The sequence below is a fragment of the Sinocyclocheilus grahami genome, unplaced genomic scaffold (assembly GCF_001515645.1).
Source record: "Sinocyclocheilus grahami isolate Dianchi unplaced genomic scaffold, SAMN03320097.WGS_v1.1 scaffold733.1, whole genome shotgun sequence".
NCBI classification, from domain to species: domain Eukaryota; kingdom Metazoa; phylum Chordata; class Actinopteri; order Cypriniformes; family Cyprinidae; genus Sinocyclocheilus; species Sinocyclocheilus grahami.
Window position 1 is genome coordinate 623,269 of NW_015505912.1, and position 18,327 is coordinate 641,595.

The 18,327-nt window shown below is 36.0% G+C and overlaps 1 protein-coding gene across 2 annotated transcripts in view; it reads right to left on the bottom strand.

Moving 5' to 3' along the window:
- The window catches only part of LOC107560558 (tumor necrosis factor receptor superfamily member 16-like), a 37,733-nt gene extending 22,272 nt beyond the window's left edge, over positions 1-15,461 (bottom strand). The window contains exons 1-2 of one of the 2 annotated variants that reach the window (XM_016244775.1): positions 15,183-15,461; positions 4,604-4,745 (exon numbers count right to left, since the gene is read on the bottom strand). In XM_016244775.1, the coding sequence (XP_016100261.1) occupies positions 4,604-4,745; positions 15,183-15,215 (175 nt within the window). In that variant the 5' untranslated portion in view covers positions 15,216-15,461. Of the gene's footprint in view, positions 1-4,603; positions 4,746-13,201; positions 13,481-15,182 lie in introns of those variants that run through there. The other variant, XM_016244774.1, reaches the window with a different exon arrangement.
- Positions 15,462-18,327: the final 2,866 nt, after the last annotated feature.

An 18,327-nucleotide genomic window follows, 5' to 3' on the forward strand; every position in this document is an offset into this window, starting at 1 on the left:
CAATATCTATGGCAGTTATGGACCTAGCACTTTGGAGCCGAGGTGGAAAAATATGATTTCTAAATCTGCTTTCTGAAATACTAAATGGCACCATTTCATAGAATGACACAGCTTCCGGAAAATGGGCCATATTAAAAAATACTTAGTTTTAGGAAAAAGGGTGAAAGAAAGTCATGAGTCATATTTTGACCACATGTACTCTCATAGTTATCTAGAATCTACAGGAAGCTACCAGAAGAAATTATGATATATTATGTCAATATTGCAAAGAGTGGAGAGCAAATATCTAATGCTGCATGCTTATGGTATTGTATTCCCATCCTCCATCCTATTCAGATATATTAGTGGATAGAGGTCTAGCTATCACTAAATTATTCAGGAAGCTATTTTGTCCATGTATGTGTATGAGTGTGTGTTTGTGAAACAGCACAACTCTTGTGGCTGGCCCCTCTTTATGGCACATTGCCCCAGTGTCCCATACCATATCAAGTGTTTCACTATATGCCACTGGCAGGATATTCATAGAAGCAGTGACCAGACAGTGGCAGAGAGAAAGATACCACACTAATGCCATAGTTATCCTTACATCTGGCTATCGAAGTGGATGAAATGTTATTGTGTCTTTGTGCTGGACAAATAGAATGGCACATTATGGGTTCCCCTGTGTGCTTGAGCTACTAATGGCCCTAATGATAACAGGGTAATGTGCTGGCTTCTGGGGGGCCAGTTATTGGGGCTTTATTTAGGAGACTGTGATGGGTAATCTGCGCATTTCCTGCAAATGAAATCCCGTCCACTCAGCCTGTCTACCTCTGAGTCTGTATACTCTTCTCCTGATCTCTGCCCTTTGAGATCCATTAGCATAATGCTAGCCATCAATAATGCATGTCTATGCATTATGACAGACGGACGATGTGTGGGGGTGTTCTCAACTGTACAAGTCATGGAGTGTATGTGCCAATCAACATTAGGACTAAAGTGCTGCGGTAACGTTCTGTCAATAGCTTTTGTTTTGCAGTTTCCAAAAAAAGGACACATACCCTGACAGTACATAATTTACTATTTTAGTATGAACTGGTAATATAATATGATAACTATGGTCTTAAAAAATATAGCTGATAATAGTCATGTCTTCAGATGCAAAACAGTAGATATGAGACTGAAGACATGTTTGAAGTTGTGTTCAACCGAAATGGGTTATTAATAGCTTGTGCGATATAGATATTATTAGCCAAAAAATAAATAATGATCCTGAAATTATTTAGCTTTAAGAGCTATTTCTACTTGATCTAACCCCGGAAAAAAATATTTTTGTTGGTTGCAACTGGATGTGATTGATTCAGAAATGTATTATTTATTGTTATTTATTATTCTTTTTTATTGAACTATTTTAAAAAACAGTTAATTTAGATATTACCACTTGATGCACTTTTTTTTCAATGCAAAACGTCTGAATTAACTTGTACACAATAATTACTCAAAATGTACTTATTGGATGAATAATGAAAGTTGACATGTCCTGAGGTGTGACATGCTTTTCCTCATTTAAAACTATTAATATAACATATTATATTATTATGCAAGCAGCTTGTATGAACTCAAATTAATTGAAAGAGGTTTTTTTTAACTTTCGCTAAATCAATGTGTTAATGCGTCAACTATTTACTGTTGAGTGAATAGAAACAATAGCTTCATTCTTTGCAAGAAACTCTGATCTGTTACTATGATGTGGTTAAAAAAAAAGAAAGTCACATAAAGTCATTAAATAACGTCAACAAAGTCATAGTTTAACATTTAGAGTGTATTCAGATTGGATTTCATACAGTTACCAAGTACATCTTTAACATTTACACCTACACCAAGCTGACTTTTAAAATTCAGCTGAGCAATTTTAGCACACCCATAACCCAAACTACATAACCCTTGTGAAGAAGTACACTTTAACATACTCAGACAACAAATACTTACTACAGTATATAATATGCATTAAAAGAATACTTAAATGTAAACTGAATGTAATGTTTTTGGACACTGAATTGCATGTTATTTGCAATTAAATGAAAATGTATTATAGTTTAAATTTATATTAAATGCAATTAATTCAGTTTGTTTCAGTGTTGAGTTGTTGTTGTTTTTTGGACCCACTTAATTAGGATTTTAAATCTTTATGTAGGACTGTATAATTTTATATGTAATTTCAGAATTACTATTATTGTCTTATATATTGAAATATGGTTAAAGTGAACAGCATTTATGTGAACACATTTATGGTAACTAAAATATAAGTTGTCACTTCTATTGAAACCTGTATGTCATGTATTTAAATAAATTTACAATTACACATTTGTAATGATTAAGTTGCAATTTAGTATTTTAGTCAACACATCAAAGTATACTTCTTTAAAGATGTTAAATATACTTTAAGGTCAAACTTTTTATTTGACCTTATTAATATGACATTACTTTTTAAAAATGTACTTAAGTGTGATAAGAAAGTCATGAAAGTGTAATCTAAGTACACTTAAGTGGCCTTTTATTTCAGTAATATTATATTATCTTTAAATACATTTTTTAAACATACTTTTAAAATTTTAAGTACTCTTAAGTTTACATTCAGCACAATTAAGCACACTTGTTTTTCACAAGTGAACCCAAAATATATTTTAATCATAAATGTCTTATCATATTAAACTAAACTATGATAATGTTTACCATTCACTCTGTAAAATCACTACGTCAGAGTTCCAGCATTAGAATTATCAACAAAAGTTTGCTAAATACCAAAGCTAAAGAGTCATGAATTCATCTAAAGTTCAATAATGGGAGCCTGTAGCGACAACTGCAAGTAAACAGAAGGCACATGAAGGTTAACTTCAGAATCTCCCTGCGGGCTACAGGCGGTAACATTAATCGGAAGGTAACTGGGTGGAGCCATCCGCTTTACAGAGTCACCCATAAATAATGTTATTGTGCTGTAGAGCTGATAGCTACATCCTAAACTCACACCATTGGTTGAGCCAATGTTGCTGTGTTGGGCTTGTCAGGACACTGAATTCTTTTCTTTTTCTTTTTTTTTCTTTGATAGAGAAGGTATTGACCTTGTGTGGAGGTAAGTGGTGAATATACACACCTGGTTCTTTGACATTACACAGCGCTTAAGTGTCAGGAATTAATATGGGCCAGTTAGCTTAAATAATCACTTCTTAAACAGCTGTTTTCATTCCAGTACCATCCCAAATGCTACTTTTACATGTCAACACATTATTGCTGAAGTGCTGTCAAGCAGCATTAGGTGACTTATGAGGCTGTGAAAGGAACAGTTTGGGGTTTTCAGCACCTAATGGTTAAGTTGATGGATGAGGAACGCAGATCCCAGCACAGGCCCTTAGGGAAGGCCTGGCGAAGAGATGGGAATTACAGAAGAAAGAATGTTTAGGGTTGTAGTGAATGACTATTATTGTATAGTAACACTATACAATAAGGTATCATTTGTTAACATTAGTTAGTGTATTAAGTAGTTATTAGTTAACTGTATTAACAGTTATTCATTGTTTGTTCATGTTAGTTCACAGTGCATTAACTAATGTTAACAAATACAACTTTTGATTTTAATAATGTATTAGTAAATGTTGAAATGCTGTAGAAGTATTGCTCATGCTTGGTTCATATTAACTAATACAGTTAACTACTGTTAACTAATGAACCTTATTGTAAAGTGTTACCGGTCACGCCGTATTTTAAGGTCCAATTCTCGCTATTAACATTCATTATGACTTGTGCCTCAATAAACTCCTAATTTGCTGTTTATTAATAGTTAGTAAGGTAGTTGTTAAGTTTAGGTATTGGGTAGGATTAGGGATGTAGAATAAGGCATTAATATGTGCTTTATAAGTATTAATAAACAGCCAATGTGTTAATAATAGGCATGCTAATAAGCAACTAGTTATATAGTGAGAATTGGTCCCTATTCTAAAGTGTTACCGTGTTACCATATATATATATATATATATATATATATATTTACATATTTACAGTTTTTTTTTTTTTTTTAAGGAGGCATGAAACTCTACATAAATACTGTACGTACTAAAAGATGACTATTTTTGATCACATTTCTGGCTACCTTATTTCCATTTATCTCTCTTCTCCTATCTTGTCTTGCTCAGCTGGATAATGCAAACAGACATGTGGGAGATGGTGGGATTCTTGGAAGTGGTGGGATTCTGCCAAGCTCTGGACCAAGCCTTGGCTCAGGACCAGCCTCCGTAAAAAAAAATCTATCCCCCAAGCCTTGGTACAAACACTCTGTTACGTGACCCTGCCAGTACAACAAATGCATGTACCACTGGATTTTGCCTTAATTAATCTCACTTAGAGCTGTGAGTGAATGAAAACACTCAGATTGGTCTCTGAGCTCTCCAGACAATGTTTCGTCAAGTCTCATTTCCTAAAAGCATTTCCCCTTTAATTACTAATTACCGTTCACAGCTCAAAAGCCCTTTGCCTCCCCTCAAGTGAGAGTTCAGCACAGGAAATGGCATTTTAAATAAGGCAGCTGCTTCATTTTAGCAACGCTGCGGCCAACATCTCTGTGGATACTCACTGTCAAGACACGGTTCACACACTGTCTGTATCACTCCACAAGGCTTCACCATCCCTTCCCCAGGTGGGCATTGTTTGCAGCACTCCCCACTGGTCGTGAATGCCCCTGAAGGACATGAGTCCTGTGTAGACAAGACTTCGCCCTATAGAGATAGAGAGAAAGAGGGTACAATTAAAGTTGGCATGAAAAGAAAATTCAACGTGAATGAAACACGTGCATTTAAAAAAAAATTCCACTAGGACGTACGTCACAATAAGGAAGAAAAGATCTGCCGTTATTTCCATTATTTCCATTTTTCAGCAAAATTCTGTGAATGTGGATTACACATCAGATTCAAGTTTGTTGAACTTTACAATTTTTCTTTTAACTGTAACCTAGTATCTCGCAATTGTAACTTCATATTTTGCAAAGTCACTTTATATCTCACAATTGCAAGCATTTTCATCTCAAAGTCATTTTTGGAAGCCCCATACTTTGCACTTAAGTTTAAAAAGTTGTGTGTTGTGAATTTGGCAAAAATAAAATGTAAAAACAACTTATTTTTCTACTAGCACAGCAAAATGAAAAGCAAAGGATGCACATTATGGGCCTCATTAATGAAACGTGAGCAGAACAATTTTTTTGTTAATTTTTCATAAAATGTTCTTCTGTAAATTACAGGTTTCAATTCTATTGAATTCTGTTTCTGCCTCAGAATAAAACATTAAAAATGTATCTGTGGCTGTATATCTTGCAGTTGTAGCTTTAATTCTCATAATTACGACTTTTTTCTCATTATTGTGACATCGTAACGGTAACATTTTCTCTCTTTATATCTCAAAGTGTGACTTTTTAAACATTTTTATTTACTTTTCATTTGCTTTTTTTTTTTTTACTTTTTCCATAAGACAGTTTAATTGTTATAACATTATTACGTTATGAAATTTTCTGAACTTTAAACATGCAATTCGCCGGGTTTACCAATATGAAGCTGCCTGGTGCTTCATGAATCGCTACACTATTGACAATGGACAATGGATCTACTTTGCCAATGAAATTTCACCAAAGCTTCACTAATGTGACTGCACCTTAATACTGTACCACCAGCCTCTGACTACCAATAGCAAGTAAGAAAGCATTTTATTACTTTATTATATATTTTATATTACATGACTATAACATAAACTAAAGTTTATTGACTAATTTTTAAAAAGGACAATCCCTTTGATTCACCAAATTCCTGCCTAAATAGGAAATATGCCTACAGATGAAAAAAAACAGCACTTATTAAGCAATTTCATGTCTTATAAAATAAAACACTATGGTACTGTTTCTTTGAATGGTCCGACATGTCAGCTTTTGGATCGACCAATGGTATTTGTTTGAGGCGGGATTTCCTTTTTGTCTGAACAATAGCAGGACCAGTAAGAGTGACTGGGAAACTATCCTTATTTTTGCAATTGTGTTGTTGCTGCAAGTGGCACAGAAATGACTTCAGCTTTAAGTATTATAACTACAGTTTAAATACTGGTAGAAGTTAGTGTAGCATCCGCATTGTGAGCTAACCTAATATTACAGCTTTACAACATGAGAGATAGCAATTAAATCATACTTCTCATAAATCATAACATTTTGAACAGATAGTCATAGACGTGAAACCAGTGACCATTCAGACGTTTCCCACTCCCATGCCTTTGCTTTGGTTGAGTCTATCTCCAGGGGATGCAATCACCGAAACTGACAACTTCCCACACAGACTCAGAGCCAAAAATACTATTTGTGTAACAAGACTTGTTGCAATATTTAGTCCTGATTATGTCTGATGCTGCCTATCAACAGCATTGCTTTGGAGAGATCAGAGAGCCTCAAAAGGGAATAAATGCGTTTTACCAGATTTTATCCTCATATACAGTAAATCTTCATGGACTGTTTAACCTGAATTCAATTCTCTCACAACAGCCTTTCATTTGAACATCCATCAGACTGTGTGATTGACGGGTACAGCATAAATATGGCAGCTGAACAGAGCCATTCTGTGTTTCACCACGTGCCTCTTGTCCAAAGATTTTTATTTACGTTCACAAGGTAAAATAACAAAAAATTGATGATGCCTATAAGTCATTCTTGGAAGTCCCTACTTTGTACTCAAATAAAATATAAAAAAATTAATTATTTTTCTTACTAATAAACATAGGAAGAGTTTTAGCACTAGTGCAGCAGAATGAAAAGCAAAGGATGTGCATTAGGGAACTCATTCATGAAACGTGACAAATTTCTGTGGTAATCGTTTATAAAAAGGTTCTTGGAAATGTAAATTAGAGTTTTAAATTCTATGGCAGTTCTATGCGTTTTTGCCTTAGATTTAAAGACTTTACATCTTGTAATTATAACTTTAATTCTTAGAATTGTGACTATCTCCCAATTGCAATTTTTTCTTTCTCACAAATGTGACTTAATATCTTGCAGTGTCACTCTATGGCTTACAATTGTGACCTTTTTCTTGTTATTGTGATCTTGTGGTTGCGACTTAATATCTCACAATGTGACCATTTTTTTTTTAAACTTCATTATATAAACAAAATTATTAACAGCATTTAGGAATGCTTTATGCATTTTATTATTCTCATGATAAGAAATGGTGGTTCCCTTTTTCTAAATCCATGCAATTCAGGTGTGTATCCCATAAATAAGATTTTCCAACGTAACTTGAAGGCAGCATAAGCCTTAAAATAAAGCAGCTGTTGCATAACTGACGTCTGAGGGTGTAACAAGAATGCCTAAAGTTGACTGGCTGAGTGTGTGGCTGTCAGAATAACGACGTTTGACACAAGTGTAAGGAATGACGTTTAAAAGAGTGAGAAGAAAGACAGAGATAAAGAGTTAAAGAAAGACAGATTTGATGATCCCCCCCCAAGGCGTTTGTGAGTCAGCTGGAGTAGTGACAGAGCTGAGTGAGAAGAAGAGGAGGTTGGGAAAGCACAAATTAACATTCCCTTCGTTTCTACCTGTCCCTCATTACCCCCTGGCATGGGGCAACCTCCTCCTCCTCCTCCTCCTCCTTGCTCACATAAAAACACAAACACAACCCTACAGGAGCATTCCAACTCAGGTAAAGTTCCACAACCCCCAAAAGTTCAGCAGCCCATGACTCAAAGAGATAACTATAGAGATTTGCCCATCACACAATCTGTGCGCAATTATGAGGTTCCTTGATTACCATGTTTGTAGAATTGTGCAAAGGGTCACAAACAACGATGCATGTCATAGAACCTGTTTGCAATCACAATCATCCTGACAGGCGGCCAAGCTGCTGTAACTCGTGCAGCGCTGTTTAAGTAGATACAATCTGTAGCGTTTCAGAACATGTTGACTTTCATTAATCATACTGCTAAGAGTGGTCCTAATGAAATGCATTCATCAACAACATTTGTCTGTCAAATTTTAGAGTAGTGTTTTACATTTTCTGAAGATATATGAGTGGTGCTTGCCTTGCAAAAATCACCACCATGTGTTGAGTGTTTTTTGGCACTTTGCTATGTCCATGCCTTTGCTTTGGTTGAGTCTATCTCCAGGGGATGCAATCACCGAAACTGACAACTTCCCACACAGACTCAGAGCCAAAAATACTATTTGTGTAACAAGACTTGTTGCAATATTTAGTCCTGATTATGTCTGATGCTGCCTATCAACAGCATTGCTTTGGAGAGATCAGAGAGCCTCAAAAGGGAATAAATGCGTTTTACCAGATTTTATCCTCATATACAGTAAATCTTCATGGACTGTTTAACCTGAATTCAATTCTCTCACAACAGCCTTTCATTTGAACATCCATCAGACTGTGTGATTGACGGGTACAGCATAAATATGGCAGCTGAACAGAGCCATTCTGTGTTTCACCACGTGCCTCTTGTCCAAAGATTTGTATTAACGTTTACAAGGTAAAATAACAAAAAATTGATGATGCCTATAAGTCATTCTTGGAAGTCCCTACTTTGTACTCAAATAAAAAATAAAAAAAATTAATTATTTTTCTTACTAATAAACATAGGAAGGGTTTTAGCACTAGTGCAGCAGAATGAAAAGCAAATGATGTGCATTAGGGAACTCATTCATGAAACGTGACAAATTTCTGTGGTAATCGTTTATAAAAAGGTTCTTGGAAATGTAAATTAGAGTTTTAAATTCTCTAATTTATGTAAATTAGAGTTTTAAATTCTATGGCAGTTCTATGCGTTTTTGCCTTAGATTTAAAGACTTTACATCTTGTAATTATAACTTTAATTCTTAGAATTGTGACTATCTCCCAATTGCAATTTTTTCTTTCTCACAAATGTGACTTAATATCTTGCAGTGTCACTCTATGGCTTACAATTGTGACCTTTTTCTTGTTATTGTGATCTTGTGGTTGCGACTTAATATCTCACAATGTGACCATTTTTTTTTTAAACTTCATTATATAAACAAAATTATTAACAGCATTTAGGAATGCTTTATGCATTTTATTATTCTCATGATAAGAAATGGTGGTTCCCTTTTTCTAAATCCATGCAATTCAGGTGTGTATCCCATAAATAAGATTTTCCAACGTAACTTGAAGGCAGCATAAGCCTTAAAATAAAGCAGCTGTTGCATAACTGACGTCTGAGGGTGTAACAAGAATGCCTAAAGTTGACTGGCTGAGTGTGTGGCTGTCAGAATAACGACGTTTGACACAAGTGTAAGGAATGACGTTTAAAAGAGTGAGAAGAAAGACAGAGATAAAGAGTTAAAGAAAGACAGATTTGATGATCCCCCCCCAAGGCGTTTGTGAGTCAGCTGGAGTAGTGACAGAGCTGAGTGAGAAGAAGAGGAGGTTGGGAAAGCACAAATTAACATTCCCTTCGTTTCTACCTGTCCCTCATTACCCCCTGGCATGGGGCAACCTCCTCCTCCTCCTCCTCCTCCTTGCTCACATAAAAACACAAACACAACCCTACAGGAGCATTCCAACTCAGGTAAAGTTCCACAACCCCCAAAAGTTCAGCAGCCCATGACTCAAAGAGATAACTATAGAGATTTGCCCATCACACAATCTGTGCGCAATTATGAGGTTCCTTGATTACCATGTTTGTAGAATTGTGCAAAGGGTCACAAACAACGATGCATGTCATAGAACCTGTTTGCAATCACAATCATCCTGACAGGCGGCCAAGCTGCTGTAACTCGTGCAGCGCTGTTTAAGTAGATACAATCTGTAGCGTTTCAGAACATGTTGACTTTCATTAATCATACTGCTAAGAGTGGTCCTAATGAAATGCATTCATCAACAACATTTGTCTGTCAAATTTTAGAGTAGTGTTTTACATTTTCTGAAGATATATGAGTGGTGCTTGCCTTGCAAAAATCACCACCATGTGTTGAGTGTTTTTTGGCACTTTGCTATGTGATCGCTAACTCAAGAGACAGCTCTAGTATTATTATTATAAAATAATACAAAAATAATAATTATTATTATTATTATACATTATAAAAATGTATTTATTATAGGGATATGATCATTTAGTATATACAAGAACTATAAAATATTAATATAATTAATATTATTATTAATTATTAATTACATAAAATTACACCACCATTCAAAAGTTTGGAATAATTAAGATTTTAATAATGCTCTTGAAAAAACTTATCTTATGCTCACTAAGGTAAAACAGTAATACTGTGAAATATTATTACAATTTAAAATATCTGTTTTCTATTTAAATATATATTTAAATGAAATCTATTTCTGTGATGTTAAAGCTACATTTTCCATACCATTACTCCAGTCTTCAGTGTCACATGATCTTTCAGAAATCATTCTAAAATGCTGATTTGGTGCTCAATTATTATCCTTTATTATATGTGCTCAATTCTCAATAATGGCTCTTATTATCATCAACGTTAACAACAGTTCTGCTTCATATTTTAGTGGAAACCGTGATTAATTTTTTTAAGGATTATCTTTAATAAATAGAAAGTTCAAAAGAACAGCATTTATTTGAAATATAAATCTTTTGTAACATTACAAATGTCGTTAATGGCACTTTTGATCACAAATGTGTCCTCCTTGCCTGCTAAATGTATTCATTTCTTTTTTTTCCCCCACAAAATTATGATGCATTTATTAATCTGCCTGGTGAAAACTATAAGTGCGATGAGATGCTTGATTTTAGGTGTCACTAACCCTCAAATCACTAACCCTTAGTATGAGGCGAGCAATAGTAATAGTGATGTTTCTGAAAAAGGTACAGGTGTAGATAGGAACAGGAATGACAAGTATGCCAAAGTTCTCCTTTATTTTACTGAGAATCTGCACTTACACTCACACCATTTTATCACCTATGTGATTTATAGGGAGATGTCTTGACACATTTGGCACATTGAATAACCAAAGAATGATTGGCAAAAAATATGATACGCATATCATATGGATGTATTTGTCAGTTCTGCAGAATGTTTCTCCCTTCTGTTCTGTCTGTCACAAAGAGAGCTGCTGTTTGTATGCTTGAATGTACTTAACTCTTAACCCTTATAGCCTGTTGGCACTCGTCAACATTTCAAAGTCGTCTACTGTTCTGGTAAAGCTGTCTCTCACTAATGAGGATACTGGAGCTAATGGATCTCTTTCTCTCTCGCTTGCTTTAGTTTGTGTTTTAATGCTATATGATCTACAGTGTTTTCCAGAAGCAATGAGTCTAGAGGAGAATTAAGAACCTATTTTTACTTTTAATTTTAAAACTTTTTAGTTTTTCCACATGCTCTGCCTGTAAATCCTTTAGAATCACATCATAAAAAGTTAGGACATTTTGCATAATGAAATACAGGGCAAGTTCCAACTACATTTAGAGTCAATTTTTAAAATGTTCATGATTTTTTTATTTTATTTTATTTATTTATTGAGAGATTTTTCTTTTGAAGTTATCTATGGACGAGAATCTCACAAAGAATCTTTCAAGTTGGGCCAGTAAGCAACCACTCATAGCGACCACCAAGAATACATCTGTATTGTGGACATAACTTTTGCAAGGGCGAGGGCATTTTCTTCATTAATTGCAAAATCTGTACTTGTGTGTCTAAGACAGATGGAAAAACAAATGAAAATTTCATGTCATATAAAATTTGCATTATATGTTGGGTTTCTGGCACAGCAAACGGTCTCTGTGGGTCTTGAGATCTCGTGAGTGTGTCAACAACATTTATTTTCTTCCTAAGCAAGTATCCAAAATTAGTTCGGTCATGACAACTCTCGGAGGGATTGGCATTGTACATGACAATGTTAATATATTTGGTCTTGGCAGAATAGATCGGCTACGCTGCTGCTACAGCAGAGCAACTACTGAGACTTGCTACTGCCAATACATCCACAACATGCTGCTGTGAGCATGTAAGAAATATTGCTGCTGCAAATATAACATACATCAAATAACCCCCATATCGCATACATAAATCACCTCGTAGCAGATCTATACAGGTGGAGCTGGGGAAGGTGGAGGGTTTCTGAAGCAAGCTGCAACTCCTATGGTCATTTATTTGAATGCTAAGCAGTGAGTTCATTGGCTACTGATACAGGAGAGAACCAATCAGCTGTGCCATGTGATAATGATGTAATTAGGTCAGATTGAGTTAGACCTATCGGACTGCGCCATCTAGAGTTTCATGCCAGAACTCTGTATTTATAGTGCTTAGAAATGTTTGTATACTTCTTTTATGGAAGAAAAACTTTCCACCAGTAATTCAGCTACCATTAAAATGACACTAATACGAAGGGCACCCGCTCTGACTGCGACATACAGTAGTTATTGCCCACACACCCATCATGCCGTTCAGATGGGTGTAGCTTCAGTTCTGAAACAAGACAAGACATGTGACCACAACACGTCTCTATCAGGAAATTGGTACAAACATTAAAAAAATAAAGCAGTTAAGCTTACAAATGTGACTGAAGTTATGTGGTGTACTTCATGAATTATCTATCATTATTGGTACTGCTTTTGCTTCAATAGCACACACATACACCCCTCATTCAACACACCCACACAAACTAAATAACAATTAGCTTTATAAATAGCTACATTTTAGCTGGTAAGACAAGAGAAAGAACACAATGTGCTGTCTGTCAACGTGGGCATAACGAGATAATCAGGGTTATTCATCATATAAATAAAGAACAGAACTTGAAGCCTCATTGTATGATGCATTAGATCTTAAAAGTGTTCATAATGCCTTATTATACACTTAATAATGCATTTAATGTTTTCAGAAACAATTATAAAGCATTACAGCATGCATGCATGAATGTATGAATGCATCATGACAAGATATTATGTGTTGATCATGTAGTATTACAACTGATTATTATGACTGATTATAATGCATTATTATACTGAGTACAAAGTGTAATCAAAATGACTCACTAAAAAAAAAAAAAAACTTACAATCTCAAACAATTTACACAATCATGAGACACAATTCAGACTTATTTTTTCAGTGACAGTCTCCATTCACTGATAGTCTGCTATGATGTTCCGCTTTCTCATGTGTGACAAGAGCAAGAAAAAGTTCTAGAGCTGCACACTGAGTTGGAGACTGTGTACTCACCACGAGAAGAAATACTACAGTCGCAGTGAGCATGCTGGATGAAGGGCGTCCTGGATGAAGTAGACTGCGGATGGATTATTCACTCTTTACATGTGCTCTGAAATAATAAATTCAGCATCATATTTCCTTCATAGAATCAAAGCCTGAAATCGCTCTGATCCTCATGCGTGTCCGCTGAAGTTTCACAAATAAGCGTGCAGCATTATTGAGCAATCGTGGAACTGAGGGAGGTTTTTCCAGATTAATTCTTTTGAAGGTTGTGGTGTGAGTCTCTTCATGTATGAGACGCAACTGCAATATGTGCAAGTGGGCGTCCACTGATACAGCTTTGAAAAGAGAGAAGGATTCACCCCCTCTTTTTCTCCCACTCTTTCTCATATGTCAGTTCAGAGTTTCCCCTCCCATCCGCATCCAACTCACAGCGACACAAATCAGTACATTAAAACAATAACAAATAAACACGCAATATTGTCAACACGTCTAGCCACCAATTAGTTTGCCGTTGGTGTGAGACAAAAACATCCTTATTTCGATATTTATAGTATCTAAATCATAATTAGCTCTAAACTTTTTTGTCATAATTTGGATTTGTAGATTTGTAGTATGGCTTTTGTGGGTAAATAATGCACTCAGTATAAAGTATGGTAAGATATATAATTGCAGCAACATCTTAAGAGGCTCATAAATAATGTGAACTGACTGTTTATGGCGGATTAGGTTTTCATAAAACATTAAACTGTAACAATGCTCTTAACATAAACATCTTCTCTAGGGCGGGATGCGCGTGAGCTCACAAGCATACTTACGACCCCCCATATCGCATACATAAATCACCTCGTAGCAGATCTATACAGGTGGAGCTGGGGAAGGTGGAGGGTTTCTGAAGCAAGCTGCAACTCCTATGGTCATTTATTTGAATGCTAAGCAGTGAGTTCATTGGCTACTGATACAGGAGAGAACCAATCAGCTGTGCCATGTGATAATGATGTAATTAGGTCAGATTGAGTTAGACCTATCGGACTGCGCCATCTAGAGTTTCATGCCAGAACTCTGTATTTATAGTGCTTAGAAATGTTTGTATACTTCTTTTATGGAAGAAAAACTTTCCACCAGTAATTCAGCTACCATTAAAATGACACTAATACGAAGGGCACCCGCTCTGACTGCGACATACAGTAGTTATTGCCCACACACCCATCATGCCGTTCAGATGGGTGTAGCTTCAGTTCTGAAACAAGACAAGACATGTGACCACAACACGTCTCTATCAGGAAATTGGTACAAACATTAAAAAAATAAAGCAGTTAAGCTTACAAATGTGACTGAAGTTATGTGGTGTACTTCATGAATTATCTATCATTATTGGTACTGCTTTTGCTTCAATAGCACACACATACACCCCTCATTCAACACACCCACACAAACTAAATAACAATTAGCTTTATAAATAGCTACATTTTAGCTGGTAAGACAAGAGAAAGAACACAATGTGCTGTCTGTCAACGTGGGCATAACGAGATAATCAGGGTTATTCATCATATAAATAAAGAACAGAACTTGAAGCCTCATTGTATGATGCATTAGATCTTAAAAGTGTTCATAATGCCTTATTATACACTTAATAATGCATTTAATGTTTTCAGAAACAATTATAAAGCATTACAGCATGCATGCATGAATGTATGAATGCATCATGACAAGATATTATGTGTTGATCATGTAGTATTACAACTGATTATTATGACTGATTATAATGCATTATTATACTGAGTACAAAGTGTAATCAAAATGACTCACTAAAAAAAAAAAAAAACTTACAATCTCAAACAATTTACACAATCATGAGACACAATTCAGACTTATTTTTTCAGTGACAGTCTCCATTCACTGATAGTCTGCTATGATGTTCCGCTTTCTCATGTGTGACAAGAGCAAGAAAAAGTTCTAGAGCTGCACACTGAGTTGGAGACTGTGTACTCACCACGAGAAGAAATACTACAGTCGCAGTGAGCATGCTGGATGAAGGGCGTCCTGGATGAAGTAGACTGCGGATGGATTATTCACTCTTTACATGTGCTCTGAAATAATAAATTCAGCATCATATTTCCTTCATAGAATCAAAGCCTGAAATCGCTCTGATCCTCATGCGTGTCCGCTGAAGTTTCACAAATAAGCGTGCAGCATTATTGAGCAATCGTGGAACTGAGGGAGGTTTTTCCAGATTAATTCTTTTGAAGGTTGTGGTGTGAGTCTCTTCATGTATGAGACGCAACTGCAATATGTGCAAGTGGGCGTCCACTGTTACAGCTTTGAAAAGAGAGAAGGATTCACCCCCTCTTTTTCTCCCACTCTTTCTCATATGTCAGTTCAGAGTTTCCCCTCCCATCCGCATCCAACTCACAGCGACACAAATCAGTACATTAAAACAATAACAAATAAACACGCAATATTGTCAACACGTCTAGCCACCAATTAGTTTGCCGTTGGTGTGAGACAAAAACATCCTTATTTCGATATTTATAGTATCTAAATCATAATTAGCTCTAAACTTTTTTGTCATAATTTGGATTTGTAGATTTGTAGTATGGCTTTTGTGGGTAAATAATGCACTCAGTATAAAGTATGGTAAGATATATAATTGCAGCAACATCTTAAGAGGCTCATAAATAATGTGAACTGACTGTTTATGGCGGATTAGGTTTTCATAAAACATTAAACTGTAACAATGCTCTTAACATAAACATCTTCTCTAGGGCGGGATGCGCGTGAGCTCACAAGCATACTTACGACAGCCGAGTCCTCAAGCTTATAACTCAGATTCTCCGCTAGAGAGCGCGCATACACTATAGTATATACTGTAGACGTGTCAGAGTTCAGGTGTGGATCTGTTTTCCATAACGTACACCTGCCAACAAAGTAGTGTGAACACTAAAAGTGTACACTTATACATTTGCACCCTCACGCGATTTGACGTATGTATGCATTTTCCCGCGAAATCCGTCCCGACAGCTCTAAAATATAAATAATTTTTGCAAGCTTATTAAAGTGCGTTTCGGTTTGGTAAAGACTTTATTCATTTATTTATTTATTTTAAAATTGAAATTTAAATATATATGTATGTAAAATGTTTAATTAAAAAGATTTTAATTTTAAAATATAAAAATGTTAAATGTTAAACGCCCATGTATTCATGTTTGTAGTTCTGAATCGAATCCTCCTCCAAAGTACGATGGTAAAACTAAAAATAATATCGTGGGGTTTTTTTTTTTTTTTTGTAACATTAGATATTCAGTTAAAACCAGTTGAAACCAAACACTTACATTTTAAAATGTAAATCGACATTTTTTTTTTTTTTACCTGAGAAATCAGGTAATTAAATATCATTTTGGTAAATACTTGCTTAGTTAGTACCAAATCTTTCTCTATTTTGTTAGATGAATAAACTGTTATGTTGCCTCAGAAGCCTGTCTGAAATCAGTTTCGTGAGGTACCTTCATGTGCAAAAGCTGCCTGAAAAGGCTCAGTTTGATAATGCAGTAAAGCAGCAAGTCAGCTGCCTAAACTTTTGGATGCGGCAATGCAAAATGTGCTGTGTCCAGAATTTAAAAAAAAAGATGAGACGTTCTTGAGATGCTGGTATTTCCATCAAGCATTAGAAAAGCTTGGAAAAGGCTGGGTACAATTTTAAATGGTGTATCTGACCTTTTCTACTTACCTGGCTTTATTACTCAAATTAACACACTGTTGACTGGTAAAGGGATAAATGTAAACCGTTACAACAAGAGGCTTAACCTCTCTTAACCTTTAAAACTTAAGAATAGTAAACTTACATAATAATACAGTATAATACATTAAACACATTGTGTTTTAATGTGGCACACAGGTGTAATGTATTGATGGAGGAATCACACTGGTGACAAGAAACACTGAGGATCCTCTGATGCAGTCGAGACAGAAACCTCTAGGACCAGAACAGCCTTCGACACCAAGCTCTGAGTGAAGCTACAACAATAAACACAGGGACATCCCCGGCTCGAACCTTTTTGGTGGTGTGGCATGAATCTCTGCATGAGAGGAACCTTTGTGGTGGACATGACAGGCATCAGTGTGACCCAGTCAGTCATATCGGGAAACCTTGGAAGTTATGCAACTAGAGCTGCAATGACAGAACTCTGGAGCCATAGCGGGTTCTTGGGTGGCGGCAGCAGGACACCTTTAGGCTGGAGCCAGAAACTAGGCTGCTCCATAAACCCTATACCCTGTCAAGTAACCTCACAGGCAATAGCCTGTGACTCTGACCTCTCTGACTTCAGCTGGTTCTGGAGAAGCAGGGTCAGGAAACTTTAGGGCACCCTTCACAGTGATTTCTGGACCCGTCCTGACAGGATCTTTGGGACCCAGTTGCCCATGGCAGGAACCTTTGTAGCAGGAGTGTGAAACGCCTTCTGGGACCAGCAACGCTCTGAAATGGGGAACCTGATTAACCTTTCACAGGTGCATCCCTGACAATATCTCTGGGACCAAAGCAGCTGAGAAAGGGAGCTCTGCAGCCATAACTGAAAACTCTGATGTATCCGTGACATGGATGTCTGGGGCCCGGATGCCAGTGGCAGGAACATCTGGGGTGGCAGTGTGAGAACCTTGTGGGGGCAGGCTTGACAGAGAGCTCTGGGAAGCTCTGAATGACTCCATTATTAAAAATATGGTTGGATGGTTCAGTACTTAACTAACTAAAACTAAATGAACTATTTACAATACACATCCCTAGTCTAGTAGTTCCACAACATACTAAAACTACCACCTCAAGCCAAGGTGCCAGCAACTGAGGACCAACAGGTCAAAAACACAGGCAAGCAATCCGAACAAACAACAAGGCAGGAAACTCAGGCAAAAGGGTAATCCAAGAGACAGCAAGAAATCCAAAAACCAAGAGACATAAAACCAGGGAGAATGCTCAGAATCACAGAGTAACAACTGGCAAGACTTCACAATGTGACAGAGAAAACACAGGGCTTATTATAAGCATAATAATAAACCATATATAGGCATATATATATATATATATATATATATATATATATATATATATATATATATATATATATATCTTATAAAAAATAAAAGTC